This window comes from Mycetomoellerius zeteki, unplaced genomic scaffold, assembly GCF_001594055.1.
Source record: "Mycetomoellerius zeteki isolate Tzet28-1 unplaced genomic scaffold, Tzet1.0 scaffold81, whole genome shotgun sequence".
NCBI classification, from domain to species: domain Eukaryota; kingdom Metazoa; phylum Arthropoda; class Insecta; order Hymenoptera; family Formicidae; genus Mycetomoellerius; species Mycetomoellerius zeteki.
In genome coordinates this window covers 181,058-208,222 of record NW_017257841.1, presented here as the reverse complement: position 1 = coordinate 208,222, position 27,165 = coordinate 181,058, and the positions used below count along the sequence as shown (strand labels likewise).

The 27,165-nt window shown below is 38.4% G+C and overlaps 1 protein-coding gene across 1 annotated transcript in view; it reads right to left on the bottom strand.

Moving 5' to 3' along the window:
- The window catches only part of MICAL-like (protein), an 85,576-nt gene that overhangs the window by 11,307 nt on the left and 47,104 nt on the right, over positions 1-27,165 (bottom strand). Inside the window, 3 exon segments of the mRNA XM_018459250.1 lie at positions 3,922-4,010; positions 8,219-8,397; positions 14,967-15,255. Of these exon segments, the coding sequence (XP_018314752.1) occupies positions 3,922-4,010; positions 8,219-8,397; positions 14,967-15,118 (420 nt within the window). The 5' untranslated portion in view covers positions 15,119-15,255.

Sequence of the window (27,165 nt, the reverse complement as noted above, 5' to 3'; positions counted from 1 at the left end):
CCTGCTGAATACATTGCTTTCGTCGGCACGCAAACTTCGCTTAACGCTAGTCCCACTGTCTTGTCATTGAAATTGTCACAACTTCGTAACAGAATGTGACCTACGTTCGTGTGACTTCTACTTCAAGCAACATTTCCAGAGTCCTGATAGGCTCCTACCGAGACACGTCGTTCCGCGGACTTCACCGTTGCTCGGAAATAATGTTGGGAATACCGCCGGTTTTCGACGGGACCTTGAAGAAATTCGCGAGCAAACTACGCCTCGTTTCGGAACAACGGTAACTTCTTGCTCACGACTATCTCGACGTTTGCTTGCGTGCGAGTACGGGACGCAAGGGTTTCGGGGAGGAGGAAACGAGTGGATAACTATCAGTGTTATTAGAGCTACAACGCAAAAGTTAGACTTTTTCTTACAGTCCCGTTTTCCCGCAATTCGCTCGACCGAAATCCACCGACGCGCGATACTCCTCTCTCGTGTACTCGCTGCCGTTGGTGAATGCAAATGTTCTCCCGACTGCTTATTAAGGACGATCGTCCGTATTGGCCTAGGTAGCAATAGCGGACAGTAAGTACGAGGAAGAGTTCGGAATCGGGATCACGAAGGCGGCCGACATGACTGATAGAAGAGATCATGGTTGGCCACGAAATCACCGGCTAAATGGATCCCCGGGACAGATATCGTGCACGCCAACCGCACGTTTCTTCACTCCGTGACCTTCGGCGTATTTCTCATTTTCTAAGCGGAAGAGTTCGCGAACCAGTTAACGAGACCGCGACGATCTGACTTTGGGACTTTCGTCGCGCACGAGAGCCTGAAAAAGAAAGGTGCCGCACAAAAGTTTCGAAGCGACAGACGAACAAATAAAATAGACATTACAAACTTTCGTATTGCACGAGGACAAGTTTCGCACATAGAAAACTAACACATTTCGAAACATCGACGAGCGATCGCAATTAATCATTCGCAGAAGGCGCTACCCACCGAAAGTGCAAAGTATCTACGTAAGCGCAAACAGCACGTATAGTTCCGTATTGCATAACACTACGTTCATCTATTACGTTATCACACTGAAGAAAATTTTGGTCATTTTTGATCCAATGAATGATCGTTAATCAATGTTCGACTTAATGTCCGACTTAATATAGTTAATTCATTGATATAATAACTGGATTCATTGATATATTCAACTATATATTCATTCTTGCAATGAATTCTAGTAATAGTTTTATATTCTAAATCATTATGAGAAGTCATTGGACCAATTTTCATTAATTCAATGAATATTGTTATTGTATTTACGTACAGTTTTGGTTCAGTGCAATTTTCTCAGACACATAAAATTGATAGATCCTAAAATGCAGTCGACACAAAAATATAGTCGATCGTGCAGGGTGCGCGTGTGTTACTACGTGTGTGCGATCGTGTGGACGAGCGTCAGATCTATTCTTCCCGCCTACGTTCTCATCTTCGACCGGTCATCAAATGAGATAATGGAAAAAGGGTGAATATAATGTATATATACATAAATATATATATATAATACATGAAAATATATTTTATATATATATATATATATAGGGTGATTGACGAGAAAAGGTCAATTTTGTAGGTGATAGTATCGGTCGTTTAAAGCTGTTTAAAATGTTCATATAAACATGAGTCCTGTTTCGAACGATTTCTAAGATAATTTGAATTTAACTAATGCCCCTGTTTGCGTCTGTGAACTATTGTGTTATTGTAACATTGTTTACTCCATTCGAGATAATATCCCATCCACGATCTGCGCAATAAGGTTTGGTCCGTGGATATTCTCTTCCTGGACGAAGTATAGAAATGTTATTAAAAATGACACATATATTCACAAATATTGAATATGCAAATATGATGTATGTTTATGGCTTCTGTGATAGTAGTACTACTATACATACTGCTGCTGTTGAAGAATACTATTAACGCTTTCTTACGCGTATAGAACTCCGGATCGTATCGTGCAATATTGACAATATTACGTGTTAAATTCAAATTATCTTGGAAACCGTTTAGAATGGAACATGTTTATATACTGACAAAAATGTCTGGTTCAAAATGATGACCAAAAGATTCTGAGGCGTCTTCAGATGATATGATCAATGTATACGCCAACTTTGCACATTCGTTAAATATTGATTACATTCAATATGGATAATTGTATGTCATGTATGTGTATGATATTTGCTAATATTGACATACGTTGATCATATCGTTTCGAGGTGCTTTTATATCAATCAGAATTCTGATTATTATCTCGACTAGAATTCTAATAGATTTTACCAGAAAATTCTTATTCATCCATTTTCAATTAGAATTTCAATTGATTCAACTACATTGAAAAAAGTACATTTTAATAAATATTTATTTAAATAGTTTTAAGTAAATATTTACTCAATGCAAACATATATTTATTTGATACAAAAATCATTAATTTAACTTTCATTTCTTATTAAGCAAATATTTATTTCCTGTAAGTAAATGTTTATTTAGTACCTACTATCCAAAGAAATATGTATTAAAATTTAATAAATTTTTTCTCAATGTATGAACATTTTTTGCTTAAAATATGCTATCACTTCTTAGAATATTGACCTTCCCTCCTGAATCACCCAGTATATAAAAATATATAAAGGATGAAAAAAGGGGAACGCGCGCGCGCATGTGTCGATAATGCGCGCGTGATTACGCAAACGCAACGGCGATGGCATTTGTTGTTAGTTTGTTGCAACGCGGACGACGCTGGTGTCAAGGTAAACCGCGCATGAACGGGCGATCCATTGCTCGAGGATTTTTCTCGAGATTCTCAGCAGCGATCTAGCAACGGGGAAAATTCGAATTTGATTCTTTCGGAACAACGCGTCTGAAAATGAACAGCAAAGTGGGTCGACTGGTCTCGCAACGAATAAGCGATACGTGATTAGAGAGAGAGAAGAAAAAATTAAAGAAAAGGAGAGGAGAGAAAATAATCGATTAACACGTTGAGTGACGTTGAAGCGTAAACATGTGGCTCACAAAGTCCGATCACTATTAATTCACGATATCACACATTCGTTTGTGCAAGATAAACGCGCAACAGGATAAAACAATTTACAAGAATAGCTGCTTAAGTACGTATGGTAAATGCTTTCACATAAAAGTGACTCGCGATTGCGTAAGTTAACGAGGAAATCACTCAACGTGTTACGCGGTACGATGGTTCTCCGCTCTGGAAAAGCTTGAGAGGAGCTTCCAAACGAAACTTATGAAACTATTTAAATAAGAGAAATCCTATATTTAGTCCAAGTGGATTTTAGTGCTTAAATATTTCTGTGTAAATTTATATGCATATCTGATTCTGCAAATAATCCTGTACCTCGGTAATCGAATAGTAAGGACGCCCGCATAAAATACGGGAGATCCGGGTTCGAATCTCGACTAAGGAAATATTTATCGAAATAAATTATTCGCAGAATTAAGATTTTCACTAACATCAAATTAAGTATTAATATTCTTATGAAGATGCTTAGCAGCATCAAAAAATTATTAAATTGCTTATCAATTTAATAAGTGATATTAATTATATTATTACTCTGGTTCTGTTTATGATTGCGTTTCAAGACCGAAAAAGACTTCGGCGTGCTGTTTGCAGAATCAGATGTATATAAATTTACACAGAAATATTTAAGCACTAAGATCCGCTTTCACCGAATATAAAATTTCTCTTATTTAATTGGATTGATTCTCATCTGTCTGAATTCGTAATTGTTATGAAATTACTATATGTATAAAATTATAAAATAACGTTCATTGAAGGGAGCCGGGCAAAGAGAAAGTTACAAAAAGCATGTCTGCTTCGATCGAGCGAATGATCGATTGATTGATCGTGTTGTCAATCATAATCATGATGTGTACCTTTTGTTTAGGAGATTCTGGAACAGGGGCGATCCTATCGTCGGCACTTTCGGTCGTTCTGTTCGTCGCCAGACGGCTGGGTGAGGATCCTACAATAAAATATAACACATTTTCTTCAATCCCCTTTAATTAATTGTAGTTTCATTTCATTATTAAATCAATAACTTGCATTAGGAAAAATGGATAAAATTATGAAACAACATTAGAGTATACAAAGCTGCTTTTATTAAACCAGAAATTTAGTACGAAGGTAGCTATTTCGTTTCAATTGTCTCGAAGAAATGTCGACATGGTTCATGGAATGTCTCTCTTGGAAGTTTCCTTCGTAGGGTGAATATTTATGAACGGAGAGCTGGAAGTATCGCTATTGTAGCCAGGGCGAATGGTAGCGGAAATACGCTTCTGTTCTGAATAACAATATTGACTTTTTTTACAAGGCAGTACGAAGAAAAGTTATCCAACTGGCGCGTTTGCATAAAATCGCTTATTTACACCGGTGTCGATCAACTTGCGTGATCCAAAGTGTAAATTCACGTGACATTTTTCCGCGTAGTCTCTTCCTCCTCGTGTTAGCGACCAGGAATGCGAAATATGGATTATAATAACCAAGGCTTCGCTCGAGGAAGCTCATTTATCTCAGTTTCTATTTTTTCGTTTTATTACGGTGCGGCCCGATATCGCTGAGCGCGCGACGGCTGTGTAAGTACGAGTAGTTGAAAGTATCCTCTGTAGTAGCGAGATTCGATAAGTGTACCTCCATCTTCCGCTTACTCGCCGTGCTAACACAAGACAAATGTCCAACGCTATCATTCGTCCCGAGAGAAGCGCCCGAGTCTAATCCCGACCGCGAGAGTGCGATCTAATGTAGCTATAAAGCGGACAGGACGTCGACTACTGAGCAATGTGGCAATTTCCTCAGGTTGCAGGTAGTGATTTCAGGAACGGTATAGGTCCTCACGATCGCGTTAATTCGTAGCCGGGCGGGCATTTACGGTGCAACTGAGGAAAGAATCATCTTCCTACTCGATCAGGATTAACCGTCGTTCAAAGGTTAACGGTACGGTTAATCTGCGGGAGGCTGGAATTCCACGAGATTAGAAGAGCTGGAGGGAAAAAGATGGACTTTTAATAGATTACCACACGGATATCTCATCTCTAGCGACGCGTAGAGCGTCAATACTCGAATGATATTCCCAGCAAATCGCGCGCTTCCCTATTCTCGCAACTGCGTGATTGCAGAAGGGAGTAGAGGGATCGTGGAGAAAAGATTAGAGATCACGACGCGGAGAGGCACGTTATAACATCGACACTTTGCGTAACGAAACGCCGCCGGGTTTCAAAGCGAGCGCGAAGCCGGGAGCTGGAAATCGAATAATTCATGTCAATCTTCTCGATGCAGACCGGTAAGGAAAAAGGATTGCAATATATATGAAATATTCTTCCAATTTACCGTTAAAGTTTAGCTCTCAAAAGTTTCAGCGGTTTTAGATGTCGAGAATGGCGCTTTAATATAAATGACACGAGAAAATCGAATCGTTAACTATTACATGGAAAACCACTATAATGGTGCTAAAACAGTGTCATATTTTGAAGCAAGAAATACAATGAAATAACGAATTATAACAAATCTTATTTAAAAAAACTGTAGTAAAATTTAAAAAATTGAGCTCCACTCTTTAAGGAGGTTGTAAGGTAAATGCAATATGTTAAGAATTACTTGAAAAAATTACAGATTATTCTAATTGCATTTAAAAGTAATACAAAAAAAATTATAGAGACAGTTGACCACCTGGATCAAAAGTTATTTCCATAAAAAGTAATATTTTAAAAATTTGTACTCTAATAGAAATATATGAAACTGTATTATAAAATAATGATAAAAATCTCAATTTTTTTTATATAAGTACTATATGAATTAAAAAATATTTATGTAAAGTTACATTGAGATGCAGACATTAATTGTTCAGTAAATAAACAAGATATTTATTTGTTATAAACTAATTGGTGAATTTCAATGAAACTTTGCATAAGTCATGTTTAGTACTTAATATATCTATATAAAAAAATTTAGATTTTTGTTATTTAAAAAAAAATTTTTGTTTATAACAATAAAACTAATAACAAATAAAATAAATAATCTATAAAAACGTGTTGCTCAATAAAAACAGAATGTTATGAACACAATTTTCACATGTATGTAGTTTGTTTAAAGCGTAAATATTATTATATGTGTTTTTTGCCCTTACAACCTCCTTAAAGGTTAGTTAATTCGCTCTAAAAAATTTTTAATTCTACGTTGGCAATGTGAAATTTTTCACCTTTCATTCGCAACCGTCGGACTTTAGTGCAGAATTTTTCATTGCTCCGAATTACATAAAATCTGAAAAAATTCTTACGTATTTGTGAACGTTTTAACAACTAGCTTTTACTATCAGAGAACTTGAACTGTATATTTTACTTATATATATATATATTTTTTAGATTTAAATCTATTAGAATTCACAATAAAAAATCGCCTTAAAGTTTTCTTCATGTTACTGTATTCAACAAAGTTATTATTATTATTATTATTATTAAACCCATTGATGATAAAGAGTTAAATGAACATTGTTCTCGCGTGGGACAGAATAAAATTCAATACTTCCAATAATTGCGGCATAAAGTATAACGACATCTAGATACACGTTGAAAAAATTAAATATTGTGCTTGGCAAGTGCACTCATCAAATGTGTAATTTCTAAGACAACTCGTTGGCGCTTGTCGCTGTAAAGGAGAACGAAAATTTTGTAACAACGCAGACGACGTAATAACGTCCGTTCAACAAGTGGTTGTAAACGATAACGTCGATGCCGCGCGGCAATTATTTTCCGATCGAAATGAAAACGGTGAAAAAGCCGCGGAAAAAGGAATGCAAATCTTGCGGCGGCTCAACAAGTGGCTACTCAAATTTTCAAAGCATGTAGTCTCGCAATCGGACAGCCGACTAATTGACCTCCTGATAAGAGCCCACTAGGGAACTGATAAAAACGACGAATTAAACATCGACAGAAGTTTCCTCGCTAAAAAGCAAGACAGCCACTGCGTCGCTTACGCGAGAAATGCGAAGAGATCTAGAACTGCGATATATTTATTGTGTACCGAACTTATAAACGGGACGAAAGAAATTTCATCGAGATATCACGTTCGCGTCGTGAAACGATCGAGAAGAAAAATTAACTCGAAATTTCAAAATGATCTGTGCTTCGCATTTCGCGTTTGTCAAAGCAGATACCGACCTCGGCTTGTATAGCGCAACTTCCGCGACAGACGTCACGCGATTGATATTAATCGAGAAGGGACAATTGCGAGAGATACGCCGGTCCGCGAAGAGGAGAAAGCTAGAAACCAATCGCTGACACGAGCCCGATCGGCGCGGCCTATTTGGCCCATTTAGTAACGGGCTGTGCGATCGTGTCGAGCATGCGAGACATTAATGCGTTGCGACGTTTCGAACGTCACGCCTGTCGATCGGACTCGCCTGATTTCAGCTTGAAAACGAACGTGATGTGTGTGCCGATAAAACACTTTTTTTCGCAGTCCGTGCTTCTCGGAATCGCAGTGTCATAATATTAGAGACATGACCGCGAAGTCTCGTTTGCCTGAGAAAAATTTTAATACGTGTAAATCAAATTTACTTGCTCTCTCGTTGTTTCAATACAAATCATATAAAGATTGATCTTTAACGAATCCCAACGAAGGAAAAGTGAATTACGCAAACTAAGTTTGCATAAAAATTTCTTTTCGCAAAATTTGCTTTAAATAAAAGAGACTCTGCGATGACCGACAAGTATAAAAAAAAACATGCCTTTAAAATCTTCAGCTGTGTACTTTTCGACGGGATTATATCCGAGAGAGATAGAGATGTCTACGGAAGAACAATGAAAAGAGCGGTCGATATCAAGTCAAGATTGGAAACAAAAACTGGCATTAGAATCGTCATGTATTCTTCAGACTATTCACGACGTGCTTATTTGGGTCAGGCATCTTTTGAAAAAGAAAATGAGGCTGGCAAATGCAGCCGTCGACGTCAGGATTGCTTGAATTATTTCAATTTCGGGGATTTAATACAGTAACGGCGAGAGCAAGCGAATCGAGGAATTTAATTAAATCTTTCAACGCATTCCAAGAGCCAGAGAATGTTTGCTGTTCGCGTAATAAGACGTTTGATTGTGAGACGATTCTAAATGCGAACGTTACTTTCTTTCATATAAAGTCAACTTTGCTTTCCACTAAGAAACATCGCGACGAGATACTAACCTCCGAAAGTTTGGTAAAATTGCGAGAGGTAGGTGAGAATGGACAATCGATCGGGCACCATGCAGGACGCCATGTCTTCGGCGTCCAGGAGTGCAGGAATTCCAAGATGTTGCTCGGCCGTTCTAAAAGCCAACTCGTTGTTTCTGTATACATCGTCCTTGTTCAGGCTGTTGAAGTCGCTGTAACAAAAAAGCAACCTAAGTTTTTTATCTTTCGTTAAACAGTATTAATCTTCCACTAGCGGTTACTTCGGCGCACATTTATTCCCTTCGAAGGCCACTCGATAAAACGTCGAATGTGTAAAAAGGATTTGTTGAATAAATCAGACTGCTGATTACTCGTGGGCGTGGTACGGTGAGAATCGCTTTTTTCATTAGGAGCAAGTATAAATAACCACCGCTGCTAAATATGTGATTCGTAAACGACACGTTAAATATGACCGGTCTTTAAAGAAAGAACAGTCGCGCGAAATCCGTTACTCTTAATAAATAAAAATGAGCAACGGATGTTGAATATCGAAGAATACAATTTCGAAATAACAAACATTCATAATTTTTACAAGCGACTCTGACATTTCTCTGTGTGACATGTGATTGTGATTTTCTAATTTATTAAAGTCGGAGTGCAGTGCTGTATATCGAAATGTGTACAGGGTGTATACGATAAATCTTCAGAATTTTAATATTATCTTATCAAAATTAGATAATGTAAACAACAATACCCGTGTGAAGTTGGCCCCTCAACTTTTAAAAAAATTAACTTCCTATGATTCATTCAATTGCTCATCGTTTGCACACATTTCGAATTTTTGTTTGCACATATTTAGTTAGAAAGTTATTAATAACTGAAGTTTCGAGAACGTTCAATCCAGGTATAGATAGATTCAAATCGCAGTTACTATACTTAAAATGGCATGAATCGATAGGTATTCGTTTGAACGTTTCGAAACTAATCGATTCTTCGTTTGCACACTCTTAGTTAAAAAGTTACTATATTCAAACCTATCTACCTGAGTCGACCGTCCTCGAAACTTTAATTGTTTTAATAGGGAGTTTTTGGAACACCGTTTATCAGATACGATAAACGCTGAGGTCACGTTATTTTCTTCTTAACAACTAATTAAAAAAAAGATAACGTAACTTCACCGTATTTGGATTCACGTTATTGCAAAAACTCTTTAAATAACTTTTTAATTGCAGGTGTACAAACGAAAAATCGACTTGTTTCGAAATATGCAAACGAAAATCTACATCAGTTAAGACTAGTTAAATCTAATTTGATCGTGGTTGGCGAGCTAGCCCCCTATAATTGTTTTTTTAAATAACTTTTTTACCGGAAGTGTGCAAACGAAAATTCGAAATGTGCATACACGTGCAAACAATGAGCAATCGAATGAGCTATAGAAAGTTAATTTTTTCATAAGATGGAGAGCCAATTCCATACGGATCGACAATTCAGTCTTTTTTTTAAGTATATGCACTCAAGTTTGTGTTTTGGGTCGTACGAGAGGCTTTCTCCCTTGATTCTCATTCCATTGATATCATTCCCTTGAATATCTTCTTCTGAGAAGTTTATCAAAAACATAGTTTCCTCCACCAAGATATCAAATGCCTTAATCAGAAATTGAAATTGAGATTGAAATTAATCAATCAGAAGAAAGGAAACCAATATTAAGTTTAGTAAACTTTGCTTTGATCAAATTCGATCTGAATCTTTAGTCTGATACGGAGACTTTACGTAATCAAATTGTGGCTGCCATTGGCATCATAACTAACGATATGCTGCAGCGCAGTCGGCCTGAAATAAAATACCGACTCGATATCCTTCGTGGCACTAAAAGTACTCTTGTGGGAGTTTGGTGATATGTAGCAGTTTGGTAATGTTTTGTAAGAAACTCTTAGTTGATCTTTACAGCAAAAGCTTAAAGATATAGGTATTTGGATGTTCGCTTTTATTTTTTATCATTTAGTATCGGAGTACACTTTGCATAACGAAATATACCAGAAATACGTAGGCGTTTCTAGCACATTACATCGGAAACGTAACGGAGTTAAATTTTCGCATGACTGAAAAGGTGCCACGAATGTGTAATTCATCTCACACGTGTCACTCGGTTACCAAGACGGGCCATTCATTGAGACATGCATTATTTATGAAGAAAGAAAATGAGAATGTAATGAAATTTTGATTAAACGGAAATAATCCATATTAAGAAAAGTTTGACTGTTTCCGCATAGGTGCTATACTCTACCGTCTCGGGACTGACTCCAATGACTGATTGATAATAATAACTACCAAGCTAACGCTGTACCTGCAAAACAGTAGTGTCGAAATAAAATTGCAACATTGTCGACAAAATTTTCTCAGTATCTCGGGATCTATAATATTTAAAGGGATTCAAAGAGATGACCCAGGATCGAAAGTCTTCAAAAGAAAATTCAAGTATCTTCGGAAAATCGCGTAACTAGAAAACTAATTCATTTCAAAAATATAATATTACACTTTCATCTCGATGGACATTTTTTTTCCTTTGTAATTTACAACCGATTATAAAATTATAATCTATTTACTTTTTTTTATGGCGCATTGATGCCAATTTTTTTCGCAACTGTCTATACGTCGGGCTATGAGTGTTCCACTTTTAGATGAATCGATATGCATAGGCCGCATATTGCTCGGCGATTGAAGTAATACTTGAAATTCTAGGTCGAAAGATGAGCACCTGTTCGGATGCTCGAGTTCGGTTGCCCGATTGATAGCAAAGCTCGTGCGGATTTTAAACTTTTGTTACGATTTATTTAGAGCGTGAAATCGACGCGTCACTCATTCTTCGCAAGCGCGCATTGTGCATATGTGAGAAATTCCAGTATTGCGAAATTGCATCGTGATTATTAAGAATCGAAACAGCGTGAAATTCTAGGAGATACATCAAGAATCATTCGCGCGATCATTTCTCTCGGTCGTATCTATGGAGAGAATGCTGTCGATTATATACAACGGAACATCGTATCTTCGTCAATGTTCCTTCTCCAATAACTTTCTACGGTAAGCTCCTGACTCGCGATAAATTCGGGATCTGATGGACGACGGGCGGTCGTCTGGGACGAGGTCACGATGAGTCAGAGTTCCACCAGATCGGTGCCACACCCACCCCTTTTATTCTCTTCCTCTCTCGTCCTCATCTCTTCCTATCGCTGCCGCAAAAAAAGACACACGAATTGACTCGTCTTTCGGCTTTATTGGTGATACTTCATCCACGTGCGCACATCATTCGGCGTTAATCGCCGTATCAGGGTTGTCACAAATACCTCATCCTCAGACACATGATTTTCTCTGATGCTTTTAATATTTTGAAATTTTTTGTATTTTCGTTCTGATTTAGAAATCATTAAATATATTGACAAAGCAATTTAACATAGCAGCATTAATTACTATTAATATTACTGAGTGATGACACTGCTTGCATTTAATTATTAAGTTGATAATATTCCAAAACTGCGTAAATATGATATACGATATATTAAACTTCGTTAAAGTCAAGAATTTTTATTTTCCAGAAAATTTTTGTACCTAAAATTTCCTGGTAGAAATTTCATGCATTTTTTGAGCAGTTACTAAACGGTTATACTAACTTCTGTCTAGTAACTGAGAAGGAAAACTACTTAGGATCCCAATCAGGATGTAACTCTTTGTTTGCAGTTACTGCATACAAAAGTTGCGTAAAATTTGAATCCATTTACTGAATAGAAACAAAACAAATAATGGATATTAAATTGATTAATAAGCAAGCCAACTGCTCATGAAATGGACAGAATAAAACTCTATCAAGTTCTTGTCCATTTCCTACTCAGTATTGGTACAACTAATGAGAACAGTAATATTGGATAGTAACTGGATAGGGTCTAGGAAAACTGCGTACATTTCTATCAAGGTTTTTCCGTTTTCAATTTGCCTAACACTTCTTTGATTTCCTTGATTTCCAATTTTGTGATAACCCTACATATATCTCTCGCAAAACCTCTTTCGTGAAATTACGACGGGCAGAACGAAGAACAGATGGAAAAACGTTACACATCGGATGAGTAATCGCGCAACCGAACGAATAATATCCAATAGAACGTAAAGATAGCAGAATTGCATATCACGGCATTAATCGTCTTTGAACGCAATGCTGCGAGCGAGCGAAAGTTCAAATCGCAACAGCACCACGTTATGACCATAAATTCTCGCGTCTCTTATCCTTTTGCTCCGCGTTTTAACGCGCGCATCTACAGAATTAACGTAACCTCACGAATTTCACCAAAGGCGCAAAGGTCTTGTGCCACGTGATTATTCTGCGATCGGTTAGGCACACCTGTCAGTTTCACTTTCACCCGTGCTTCTCGTCGGAGATCGCCGAGATATTCTCACGTGATACTCTTCCGGGTTATTCTCACCCGATTCTTCGATTCAGCTTCTCGACAATAAAGGTCAATCGAGTAGCAATCTCCTTAATTTTCAATCGCTTTGTACGCAGATCTACTTACGACAATAACTATCAAGAAGCATTATGCGCATCGCGACACGAAATCTCTTTGTCTTTTGTCGAAAGTTAAAGTAACTCTGAAAGTTCCAAAGTTCGCTATGAGAAGACGAAGAAGGAAGCGAGAAAAGGAGAAAATTTCGTTTCAACCGCGAGAACGAAAGGTAATAAAAGAAAACTTCTCGCCGTTTTATTGCCTCCGCCGTTACGTCCGAGTAGATTTTGCTGGACTGACCGAGACAATAAGAGGAGGAAAAATGAAGAATAGCTTCGCAACGATCCTTCGTCCACGATAAAAAGCGAATTCCCTTCGTCGTGAGAGACCTTGACTATTGGAGAGAAATTCTAAGAGAAATTCTCATACAAACGAACATCTCTCCCTACAAAAAGGACATTGCTTTTCTTAAGGATACACTTTGAAAGTATAAATTTATATATACTTTTAAAAACGATATTCTTCATTCAATTATAAATATCGAAACAGATAAAGACGTGTATTGCGTCTATCAAATTGTGATAATACTTATTTAATTCTACCCTCGATAGAAATCGGAAAGAATAAAATCGATAAAAAACCAGGACGAAGAGGCTTTTTGTAGATAGATGATAAAGGAAGGTCGAGCTCTCTTGTTTCCTCTTAAAAACGCCACTTAATCTGTAACAGGACACATCTTATCATGATATATGACGGACAACGATCCAATCCACAGATTACTTTGCGGTTTATCCTGCACATTTCGAGACGTAAATTATGAAATTATTAAACTTATTGAAAAATTAATCGCGCAATTTACATGAACTATTTCCTCGCAAAATTCTTTGGCAACGTGTACAAATGTATTCTGCTGTACTCGCGCTGTTTATCGCTCGCGTTAACGTATTGAATGATTGCAATAATTATCAGATGTTTTCGACTACCAAGAGATATTTATTTGGACAGCCGCCAGGAAAACTAGAGGTGTTGTCGTTAGTTTTCATGAATAATTGAAGACAAATCTCTGCGACGTTTGCGATGTTGTCCAGTTTTTTTACTCTAGTTTATCGATTATCCGCCAAAAAGAATATGCGGAAAAAAAACAAACACCTCGAAGTTATTATTATCGATTTAAAAAAATAAAACCGTAAATTGAAATCAACTTTATTATTCGGTGAAGGAATGCAAATTGTGTCAGACAGCTCTAGTATCGTTTTGACCAGTAAAGAAAGCAGGTTACATTCTGTAATACATTGGGCCACGTTATGCAATATGGAACTGGGTTAAAACGTATCGTTGACAGACTGTAATTTAAAGAAAAATGTTTCGAAAACACTAAGCGGTCGAACATAGAATGTATTCCAAGCGAAAATCACGGAATACAGTGTCGCCGATCTCACATTGCATAACGCGACACAATTCCGACTGCATTCCGTTATCACTTATAAAACACCGGGGCATATCCTCCGTGTGATGGGTGCAGACTGCTGTTGCTTTATCGATCGTCAATTCACTGAACTTCTATTTTTAGAAGGACCTTCCTTCGTCGCCGAGCGCCGGCGACGCGAAATCCTGGGATTACTATGAAGGAGACAATCTGTCGGAGATGCTTCAGAAATCTCCAGTTCTTTGCATCTTTGGGATCACCAGAGATTCTCGGATATCTTAATAATTCCTCGAGTATTAATGCACAGATACCGTGGATTCCCTCAATTTTTTTTTGTTACACCTTATTGCATTTAACATCTAATATCTATAATAGTACCAAGATGAAATAATCGTGTCAAAATATGCGCGCCGAATAAAGAATCTTCTCGAGAATTAACGACCGACTGCATATAATTAAGATGAGATATGATCGAGCCGGACGACGAGACGCGTGAGAGTCCAAGCTCTTTTACTTAATTTACGCATAATTAAGATGAAACGGACGCAAGTATTTGAGAATTGGACGACGGGAGTATTTGAGAATTCTCTCTCACTTAATTTATGAGACAATCGGCTTAACGAGGACAATTTGAAGTCGCGCCAAGAATCGAGCAATGTGTGGATTAAATCGCATTTCTAAGAGTGCACATGATCGGCCCATTGGAATTGATCGTTCCCACGGAATATTGCAGCTCGAGAGAGCAGCATTCATTCGATAAACGACGGCAAAATGATTTGGCATCGTTATCTGTGTAATATGATATCTTTCCGAGATGTTTACCGTGTTACAACGGCGATTACATACTCGCTATATATAAACTTACATGAGGTCCGGCCGAAAGTGATGAATCATGGCGCAGAAGGCGAGCCCGTCTCTCCAGGAGGTGGTCATGTTTTGCACGTTTACACCTGGATAACCGTCGGTTATCCGACGGCACCAAAGCTCCAACGCCTTCGTACCACGTCTCTCACCCATCGTGCTTACGGCTTCCTTTTTCCTCTTTCACCTCTTTGCGAGAGACTTCTTCTAACGGCGAACACCTCTCTTTCACTCGGCCAGCTCCTCTATGGTCTCTCTATCGTTAGTACGGCTTTTCAATAATACTTTGGCTTCTGAAAAAGAGAAACCAATTTTCACATGTAAGTAGATTCGCAGCGCGCGCGCGCGCTACAATGTATAATATTATTCATTATATTAACAAGATAATCAGAATGTTAAATAAACCCTGAAGGTAACTTTAGTCAAACTCCGATTAACTTAATCGGCGGTTAACTCAACCGACAAAATCGCTTAATAACCCTTTCTACACCTGAAAGAACAATTTTGCTGAAGAATCTAAAGGTGATTCTACACGGTCAATACTATCAGCATTAACAAATACTGACAATATTACTGATCGTATGTGGTTAACATTGATGAATTGACAGTTCGAGTTGCAATTCGAAAATTCTTAGAACTAGAAAATGTTAAAGAGTTAGTTAAACTGAAATTAAAATTAAACTACATTAATAGAAACAGGCAAGAATCGTTTAAGACAAAATTTCTACAATTCGTTATTCTTAATCTTTTTTACTTTAAACATAATTCGATTAATTAATTTAGTACTTTTATTTATATCACGTAATCCCCTCTAGGGTTGAGTGTTGCATTTGCAACATTCACTTCAAAATTCAGAATAAATTCGGAGTAAATTCAAAATCTATGCGGATTAGCTATACTTAAGAACTAAAGATGGAAATATATGCAGCACTGAACATTAAAATATATAGTACTTCTAACCGCCAGAACATTCTGCTAGCTTGATATTAAGCTAACAACGCCAACTTTTAAAGGTATAAAATTATGTTTTGTAGCACAAATTAGTACAAAATAAATCTAAATAGTGCAATAGGTCTTTTGCTTATTTGGTTCTGCTAGACAGAGCTTGACAGAGCGTGCCAGAACGACTGTACAGTATCGATAGAGTATATACTTCACTCTGTAAAGTATATATTTCACTCTACTCATTTTTTAGTAAATTCAGAGAATAAAAAGTTTTATAAATGACAAGACGATGTCGTCCCTAGACTCAAATAGTGCTGATTAATTTCCGACTACGTTTTCGTAACGTGTAAATAAATGTGAGATATTTTCCCAGAGATCTCTCGCAAACGTTTGCAGTGTCACGAATGTCGCGGTTAAACGACATCAAAAAGAGAAAAGAGGGAGAAAAAGAGAGAAAGAAAAGGAGAAAACAGGAGTGTCACCGCAAATCGGTGGCGTCGTTCGGAATGATCGAGTGTGGGTTTTGTCGTAACGGGCCGTATAGAGCCGTTTTCGAAAGCCGTCGCTAGGATGAGAGAGAGAGAGAGAGAGAGAGAGAGAGAGAGAGAGAGAGAGAGAGAGAGAGAGAGAGAGAGAGAGAGAATTGCAAACTGCAAAAATCGCTAATGTCATTGATGGTCGAGGATCGAATGATGTTTTACGCAATGTGAAAGCGGGAGGCTGAGTAACGCGTGAGCAACGCGTGAAACCGCGCGCGCGTGTTTTATGCGCCGCATTCATTAGCCCTTAGTTATTCCATGCATCGCTTCCCCTTAGTTACACATTAAAGAATCCGCGAACCGAGACAATTCGCCGAAATCGATGAAAGAACCCCGAGTAGGAGGAGAAAGGAGGGAGGTAATCGTAACAAGTTATGATTTCGCGTATTGATTAAAAATTGAGGAATTGAAAGTGATGTTTATGTAATGGGAAATCCGGGTACAGCATAGAATATTTATAAGTCAGAAAGAAATCGCATTGATACTCTATTTTCATCTTTCTCGCCCGAATCGCCGAGTGGCACGAATCGATAAATGAGAAACGGAGAAGGTGGCTTCTGAGAAATCCATTCAGGATCATCTCTCGCCTCTCGCTCTATAACGCGCGTGACGCTCAGATTAATGGCAGGCTCCTTCTTGATTTTAGCGCAAATACGAAAGTCGACCAGCGACACTGTCTCTATAAATGAGATTCATAATTGCTTTAAAACGCAATAAAGCAGCGCTGTAGTGTTACGCATTACACGCGATATCACATGAGTGCAAAAAACTGGAACGGATAGGTAGTTAACGGGAAAGTGCTCGGTCGATCCTCGCATTTGGTCTAGTCTGACCGGTTTCTACCAAACACGGTCTCCTATCTGTAACAACGTTTGTCTAGCTATATCCCACGGGCCTCTTTCACGGAAAAAAAACGCTCAGTTTCCAGTTTTTGCTCGTAGCGAACTACGTTTATGGTGCGCGAATTCAGCTGTTATTTGTCGTGTATAGATCGTAATAGCAAAACATACAATATTTTATTGTCAACACGCTTTTATTGCAACGCACTTTTTTCACTCTTTGGAAATACGCATCGGATTTCCACTGCTTTTGTATCTTCTCTTCTTTTTCTCCGACAAGTCCGCGACACACTTGTTTCATCGGCTTTCACCGGCGGACAAAAATCATCACGTTTTATAGTCAGTAGGAGACGTCCAAGTCTCAATGTCCGCTTTTCCACTCTCGAAGGGAAAGAAGAAAAAATAATGCAAAGAGCTTCGACAACAAACGCTCGTGTCGGACGGTTTTGTATGAATTACGATGTAATCAGATTCAGAAGCTTTCCGTCGCGCTTTCCGGCACATCGCTTCTCCTCCGCTTAGTCGTTAAGCTCCCCGATTGCAACGGTATCCCAACGTTGTGCACCGGTGATTAATGGTCCAGCCGTGAGTGAAACGTAAGTGCGCAGAAATAAGTAAAAGTTACATGCGGCAAAGTGGTCGGCCTTGTTCACCGTTCGCTAACAGCCGCGAGGCTGTAAAGGCCGCATTACAGGTGAGAGACACCGTGAGACAGAGGGGGCGGATGTTCCGGCGAGGTGAGGGCACAGCCCTGACGGGCGCATAAACGTATGAGCATTGTCTTCGCAACCGGTTTCCTTCATGATCTTTACGAAAAATGGCGGAGACTTATCTATACATGGAAAGAACGATTTTGCTAAGACATCTAATAATTTAGCTAGCTATCTGAAAATAATGTTGTTGGACCAGGGTTGCGTAGAATTCCTCATCCCAAAATTCCATTTTCCCTAACTTTTAGACAAAATTTCGTTATTTTCCCTGACTTTTAATAATATTTAATAAATTTTTTTATTTCTGTCTTAATTTGAAAACCGTTGAATATTTTACGGAACAATTAAACATAGCAATGTAAATTACTATTAATGTCGTGGACACTGCTTGCATTGATATTATAGTATTCCAAAACTACAAAGGAGTAATGTACGCAGATGAAACTTCTTTAAAGCTAAGAATTTTTATTTTTCCAAAAATATAAAATTTTCTAAACAATAAGAACTTTACTGGACCATGCATTTGAAAATTCAACAATAAGAAATAGAAATAATGGTCATAACGATCAAAGCTACACTTTTCTTAAAATTTTTTAATTTTTCCCCGATTTCCTTGACCATTTTCAATTTCCCTGAAATTTTTCTGATTCTGAGTTTTGTGACAATCTTGTGACCATCAAAATAATTACGTAGGAAATTTAAACATGAGTAATGCTGCAAAAAATTTTGACATTTTAGCGATCAGCTCTTAAGCGGCTTATAATTATTTTGATAGTTCAACAAAATTATTTCAAGATCTGTATCTAACTAAATTTTTAGATACTTCAATAAAACCTTTCTTACCGTGTGGCAGCGCCCGATTGACAAATGGATAACAGTCGACATCTTCTGCTGGCGACATAAGACTCTCGACAGTCCTCTCCCGGCAGTTTTCTCAAGCTACTTAATTGTTAACGCAATAAGATCATTAAAGTGAAAACCGGACGGGTGTGCGTTATTTATGAGCCATTCTAAGGAAAATCAGGTGAGAATCAGCGGAAACAATTGGAGTGAAAGTAAAATACTTTTTACTTATTAGATAAAAGTGAAAATTATTAAGCGCGTGTTAGATACAACCACGAGATCGACCACTCACTTGAAGCAAAGAGAGCTAGACAATTCAGCAAGTATCGCTTTCGCGCAATTTTCGTGCAATGTGTCACAATCGGTGCGATCTCTGGTGAAAAGATAATATTTAACGTACGATCATGCAGTGAGAAGAGAGTATCAAGCGTGTCTGCAGGCTGAGCCTAAAGGCACGGCTCTCGATATCAAAGAAGGGCTCGATGCAGCCAAGCCTTTCGAAAGACATGGCGGCTGGCCGCCGCTCGGCAAAAGTGAAGGTGCATCTATGTGGCCCCGCGAGCATACCACGTACCCCAAGAAAGAGAGACAGAGGCCTCATGAAAGATTCATGCTGGCGAGGAATACGGCCCGCGGCGTTGCGAGACACCTGCAGTAACCTCCGCCACCACAAGTTTCACAGGAGATTAGGATGTCCCCGATATTTTTACAGTTAGTCGTGTCCTGAAATTGACAAACGGACAGTGCGGGTCACTTCCAATCGATATACCTATCTAAAACACTCTACGTGCTTTGTTTTTATATTACACGTTTTTTCGATTGACGACGTAGTTTAGAGTAAGTAGACGTTAACGTCATCCGACCGGGTGACACGGTTAAAGATAGCTAGGAGACAATAGAAGATGCTCCGTATAGTTCTATAATGCGATTGACTTTCTCGTACAAGGAGGTTTCGCCGGCGAACACACAAACTGCCGCTTCTTAATTCGCTCTACTTCTCGAATGTTCCTGCCCGTCGTTACGTCAACTATCTGGAGGAACAAATTGGCGTTCCTCGAGTGTTTAACATTGCTGAGCGTTGTCCATGAACTGAACCGACGGCGGTGACGACGGAAACACACAAGATGGGAAAGCTTGGAAAGCTTTCGTTTCAACAATCATTTGTCACATTACACTGTCTCGAGTGACACTTCTTACGACTCGACGCGAAAGCACTCGCAATCTGCATCCGCCAATGGCTTTCGCGAAAAAAGCAACGTTAAATGTACGATGCTGGACACCTTATACATACGTTCTCTTTTCTAAACTCTAAATCTCTTCTTTAGATTCTCTCCAGTGGCATCGAATTTTTGTCGTCTTTAATCTAGCTTTTATTGGGAGGATGAAAGTCGAATCTCGGATAAGACGCTAAACATCTGCACGTTCATTAGAATTCAACTGACACACACGATTAATTTGTTGAGAATCTGGAGCACGCGAGAAACCATAGTTAACGCATGTGTGATGATGTTACAACGTGTTTAATTCGCGATTAATCCCACGGACACGATTTTGCTCCTCGCAGAAAATGCGCAAGGGGAACTGGAGACTATTAGAAGGAATAGCGCCGAGGGACTTTCCACCATTTGCCGCCATCTCCATGTCGTTAACGTCTACTTACGCTAAATTACGCGGTTAGAGAAACCGGCATACAAATTCATTCAGTAAGACGTGCTGGAAAAAACATGCTTGCGTCGGCAAAGATCTAATGTATGCAACGTATTTTCTTAAATATACTTACACACGGAAAGAATGAGTTCGCTGAAGTATCTAAAATTTCAGCTAGACATAAGTATGAAAATAATTTTGTTGGATCATCAAAATAACTGTGGAACGCTCAACTAAAGTTTTAATAAAAGTAGCGCATTTTTTTATCTGAATGAATACTGATAACCGCGTCTTTCTATAATATTGGCTGCTTTCCTATTGCGTTTTTTTATTGGCTATTTCAATCGCTATTTTGGACTTAATTTATCTTTCGTCCAAAAAGCGCTTACTAATTCTTTGGCTGCGTTCAGAAGAAGCAATTTTGCAACTATTGTGAAATTCTTTAATATGATTGGTCTTGTCCTTAGGTTCTCATTAAATCTAAACCAACAGTTACAAAACTGTTTTTTTTTTGGACTTTATGCTACTTTTATTAATATACAGCTTTAGTTAAAACTGGTTGCTAGAATGTCAAAACTTTTTTGCAACATTGTTATCACGCTTGAAATTCCTACAAAATTATTCTTATGGTCCAACAAAATTATTTTCAGATCTGTATAATCTAGCTAAATTTTTAGATGCTTTAGCAAAATCGTTCTCCCCGTGTAGGAGTCGATGATGAATATTTAACGGTTAGCCATAGTTTTCCTTACGGTAATCTCGACTCTATTGATTTTCAGGTCTGTAATATCACGGATCATCATAAGGAACCCTCTTTTAATTCCTAAAAATCTCTCGTTATCCCCGATCTTGCAGATCTTCCATTTAGAATCACGATCTCGCACAGTGCTCGGCTCGTTGATAAACTCGCGTGTCCATTTGCAGCAATTAAGGATCGTACTTTAACGAACGCAATCGTCCCAATCGCAAAAAGCGGCTAACGTTCTTGCTTGAAAATACGGTTAGATGAAGAAAAGAGCCCATCCATAGAGTAGCCATTAGTGTAATGTATGAAATTTATTACTGTCATGAGACGGACTAAACGACAGTATCGATTATATATCGCTTCATATAGATGCGTTATAACGAGAAAGATATGTCTCATTATCACAAGAGCATGACATAAAGAAGGTCTCTTCTCCATTTTTGCCCTTATTTTGTTTTACGCCCGTTTTTATCAATATATACTGTTGGAAAAAATGTGTCAAATTAAACAAAAACATAAACCGCATATCGCAAACATCCATTCAAATTTAACACTAGATGAATATGTTAGAAGGTTACACAAATATTATGTAAGAGAATAAATACAAAAAAAAGGTAATATCGACACAGTTTGTAAACAAACCGTAGAAGCATATTTTTTTTAGTAAATTAACACGTATTTCATCAATTTGTCTTAGAATTTAAGTTTTAAAACACATTACTTTTATATTACTTGTTCACTTACTCATAAATTGTGTCATTTTGATACTAAAAAACGTTGAATATCAATTTCACACAAAATCTTCAAATATATAACATAATCACATTATGTTAAATTAACACTCGAATATATTAAAAAATTCAAACTGTTAACACAGAACGTGAGTGATTAACACATAAATTCTTACAATTAGAACTAGAAAATGATGAAAAGTTAGCATAATCGAGATTAAAATTAAATTACATGGTAAAAAAATTGTATATTTGTGTTGGAAACACGATTCGCTCAAGTTAAAATTTTGAGTTGAATTTTTAATAAATTCGAGTATTAATTTAACATAATGTTATTTAAATAGTTTGTGTAAAATTGATACTTAACATTTTTTAGTGTCAAAATAACATAATTTATGAGTACGTAAACTAATAATATATTTAAAACGTAAATTCTAAGATGAATGATTAAAATATGTGTTAATTTAACATGTCATAAATGTTAATTTCACTGAAAAACATTCTCTCACGGTTTTACAAATTGTGTCAGTATTATTTTTGTATTTATTTTTTAAAATAATATTTCTGTTATATCTTATACATATTCATCTTGTTGTTAAATTTAACACATAAATTTGAGTGGACCGTTTGGGACACGTGAAATTAACACAATTATATGTTAAATACAACACAAATTTTTCAACGGTGTAATTTACATTGATAGAAACGAGCATTATTCGTAAAATTCATGACGAGTGGATTCTCCTCAAAATAAATCGGAATCGATCATTCCACTTCGTGAAAAACGGGTGAAAATCGGCGCAACCTGAGCTTTAATGAGCGATCAAGATAAACGTGGATGAAGACCACGATTAAAGCGCCTTCATAAAGCCTGAACAACGTACGATCGTTAGATTTAACGGATACAAAGTATCGTGAACGTAACGGAACGACGACGCGCACCGTAAAATCCCGAAGCAGCTTTACGGCGAGCGTGCTTTTATGCAAGCGTATAAAGCTCGTCTGTTCTATTTTCCTCACGGAATCTACGAGGAAAGATCGTTTCGTGAACTTAAGGATCGCACGAGAAGCTCGACCTTGAGCCCGTCGAACAAGGCAACACGCACGGCAGGGCACCATTGTGTTCACCAAGATCACTTTTCCTTACATTGCGAAAGAAAAGTGTATATCTTCGCTCACACAAACTGAAATTCGAGCGAAAAGGAAGACTGCAGAACTTACGGTATAGCTGTTGCAATGCGCAAAGGTGTACTTGCCAAAAAGGGCGCAGAGGTCCGGGGGGGGAGGGAGGACCGAAATGATTGCGAGGGGTAATCGAGCACGTCGGTGGGAACGCCAGTCTTTCCTTCCAGGAAAGTAATTTCAAGTTGGCGGGTAGGTGGTCACGCGATTGCGTCTTATATGTGGAAGAGCCTCGGACGGCGGAGCGAGCTCAAAGCGAACCGATCCTCCACATCGGACTTAAAGACTACCTGTCCGAAAGTTGGTGTTGTCGAGAGTCTGGCTCATCCAAGAGAGAAAGAGAGAAAGAGAGAGGGAGAGACTCTTCCCTTTCCCTAAAAATCTGCCCTATGCGATCAGAGCAGGTCTTGAGATCGGGCAAAGATCGAGGTTGTCGCCTCGTATCGTTCTTGCCCATAAAGAGACTGTTTATCAACGACTACTTTTAGAAGCGGTGACTCATGCGGTTCACGCAGATACAGCGTCCCTACCGAACCTGTCCATCGTCATGCGTGAACCACGGGGAGCCGCTGGCTCCGCATACACGGCCTTTTATCTCTCATTTCCGCCGAACCGGGGTTTCCTCGTCGTTTTGCTCGCACAAACGAGCCTTAGACGGGTTTTTAGTCGGCGTGACTCATCTTCTTCTTCGTTCCAACGTGCCTACAACGAGATTCGGTCGGTCACCGTGAAAAGACCCCGATAGCGACGGACAGACTCCCTACTGGAGGAAATATATTTAACTCGGCACGTTTCTCAAAGGCTCTTCTCTAAACGTGTAAATGAATATTATAATGGAAAAGAACGTTTGACCAGAGAAGAAAAATCGGTTTAGGATTGATGTCTCATTTGTCAAATTTTTCAAATGTGTTGATTGGCTACAGAATAGAGAAGTTCTTATCTTGAGTTTTCAGAAAGTCTCTAATCAATTCTTGTAGCCAATCAACATATTTGGAAAATTTATCGTACGACGAATGAAATATTAGCCTAAAGGTTCCTGTTCTGTAACTCTTAACGATACCGTTACATTATCGTTGCGCAGATATTATAATTACGATCGAGCTTTTTATTTTCTGATTAATTTATTATTAGACTTAACCTGATAACAATATTAAAAAAATTTTTCTAGTTATAATTAATTTTTTAAAGTTGCCATTACAAAACTACCTTTTAGAGTCTATTTTTTCATTTTCTAATCAACTTCTGGTTAGGTTTAATCTGATATAATGTAAAAATTGTATTTTTTTAATAGCTGTGGTTAATCACTAAACTGATGATTCTGTAGTAATTTTTAGAGGCTTCCTACAATAAGTCATTAGTAATAAATCAGAAGTCAGAAGTTAGAAATTGACCAATCACAGCTGAACTTGAAAAGAATAATCGACTATGATTGGTCGAGAGATCTCCAGCTTCTAACTTCTGATTTATTACTAATGGCTTATTGTAGAAATCCTCTTTAAAGTTGTTACACACTACAAAACTATTAATTTAATTTAATTTAATAGTTTAGTGATCAATCATAGCTAGAAAAATACAATTTTTACATTATTATCAGGTTAAGGCTAACCCTGAAATTCATCAGAAAATAAAAAATAAGGGCTTAAAAGTTATAGAATAAGAACCCTAAGATGTTAAATGATTCAAAAATACACGGAACGCTCGAGAGAAGATTGCTGTAACTGATAGTTAAACCTTCTTCACAGATCGACGAAAGGATTTATCTCGCGCGCGAGAAGTTCAGCACGCGAACGGCCAGATGGGTACCCTCTTGTTAATTTATTTGTCGCGAAGCGAGGACGGCGACCTCGTTTGTGCGCGACGCGCGGGTAATCTTCTACTAGCTCGGGACGATACTCTTCGGCATAGCGCGCACGTATGAATATGTATGGGACATCGTAATGGAGCTGGATACACAGCTTCGCACGGAACTGCAGCCACTGCAGGCCGTGTCTCTCTCCCGCGCGATAAGATTTATCCCCCTAGAAAACCGATTACGTCGAACGGCCGCTAATGGATTTATCAGTACGGGAAATTCTGCCGGGAGTACGAGAATGTACCAGTGCCCCCGGAGGGACGAGTCACTTAAGGAATCCATTACGAGAAATGGAGATCGCTGCGCTGACGCGGCAGAGAGATGACGCGCGCTAGCAAGCAAATAGGCAAGGGAACAGCCGCGAACAGTTGTCGAGTAAGCGAAAAGAAACCCAAGGAGAATAAGAAAGTCAACGTAATGTCGATTTGATGTCATATTGACCGAATTTGTTATTTTTTTTTATGATTCAGTCAATATGACATTATTTGGACTTTCTTGATTTCCTCAGGAAACGAAAAATCGTGTAGCTCTCTAAAGCTAGTTCCATATTAAATCTACAATGAGATTTTAAGGGTGGGAGCACAGAGTTTTGCATAAGGCTGGTATTACACTTGTACGACAAAGCATTTCAAACCTATCGATTGGCTGCAAGAAAGAGAAGTTATCGAATCTCTTTATCCTATAGTCAATCAATAAACTTAGAATCTTTGGACTTCGTACGACAAGTAAAATGTAACAGTACCCTTACGAATAACAATGCATAAGAAAATGAACTAATCTAAGTCTTTCATTTCCTTCCTTTCCATGAAATAAAAAACTCTGATTGGTTGATTTTCTGCATTAAGCTTTACGCAAAGGTCTGTGCTCCAGCCTTAATGGGTTTTCTATTATACAATAAGCCATTAGCCCGGATCCATGATAGATTTTTAAGCTTTAAGGAATGGACGAATCACAATCAATTGTTCTCGTCGCATTCGACTGTAATTGGTCAATTTCTTACGGCTTAAGGCTTAAAACACCTATTGTAGATCCGGACCTACCTAAACTTTAAATTTTAAGCCTTGAGAAATTGACTAGTCGATTATTTTTCTCACATTCGACTGTAATTAGTTAATTTTTTACGGCTCAAGACTTGAAGCTTAGGTAATGGCCCGTAAAACTTAAGCTTCAAACCCTAAGACATAAGAAATTGACCAATCGATTATTCTCTTCACATTCGATTGTGATTAGTCAATATTCATATGGTTTAGGGCTTAAAGCTTAAGATTAAAGATCTCAACGTAGACGCTCGCGTCGTTTTAGAGGCGAGCCAATCGCAAGGTTGTCACGATAGGCAATCTGAAGCATTAATTTCAAAATGCGAGCTTCAGATTGGCTGTCGCAGCAACCTTGCGATTGGCTTGCATCTAATGTAGAACCAGCTTTAATACGCCTCTCCGTAGAAAAAAAACCGGTATATTTAATGGTCTGAAACGCAAGGTCGTGGGGCGAGGAGCGGGTTGCACGCGCGGACGCGTCACGAACACGCGAGAGCCGAACAATATTCGGCGGTACACCTCTATCTTTGTTCTTCGTTCTCTTGCGTACACCAGTGCACCTACACACGGCCGTACTCGCGCACACACGCGTGAACCGAGGATACCGTGGGAACGAGCTCCGGCATAACAGGTAGTAAGCCAGTCGCGTCTCTCTCTCTCTCTCTCTCTCCCCCCCCTCTTCCATCGTACTTTACCACGCAGCCAACGTGCGTGTAGACCTTCGTTGAATTTTTATGAATAAGTATATTCTTATTTCACAGTAGTCTCATCATTTAAATTCGAATACGATCTCTTCGAGCTTAGAGGACAAACGCGTAGGAATGTAAAATAGGAAGCTGAAACGACTGTTTCTTTCTCCTTCGTACGCGGGGACACGTCGAGAAATGCGTGAACACAGTTATGATAAAGCATCAAGTGACATAATCGCGCAGAACTTGCGTAAACAGAATGTCCTGTGTCAACACGAGCGTGCGCATTGCGAAACGAGTAAAATCGAGTATACTGGAAATATTAAAAATTGAAGCGTGTTTATTTCCAACGCGCGAAGACCCTCGTTCCCTCCGTTGCGCCCTTCCCATGTAAAGTTACGCATTCGCGAAGAAGTCCGTTACTCACCTTACGTCACGGTACGG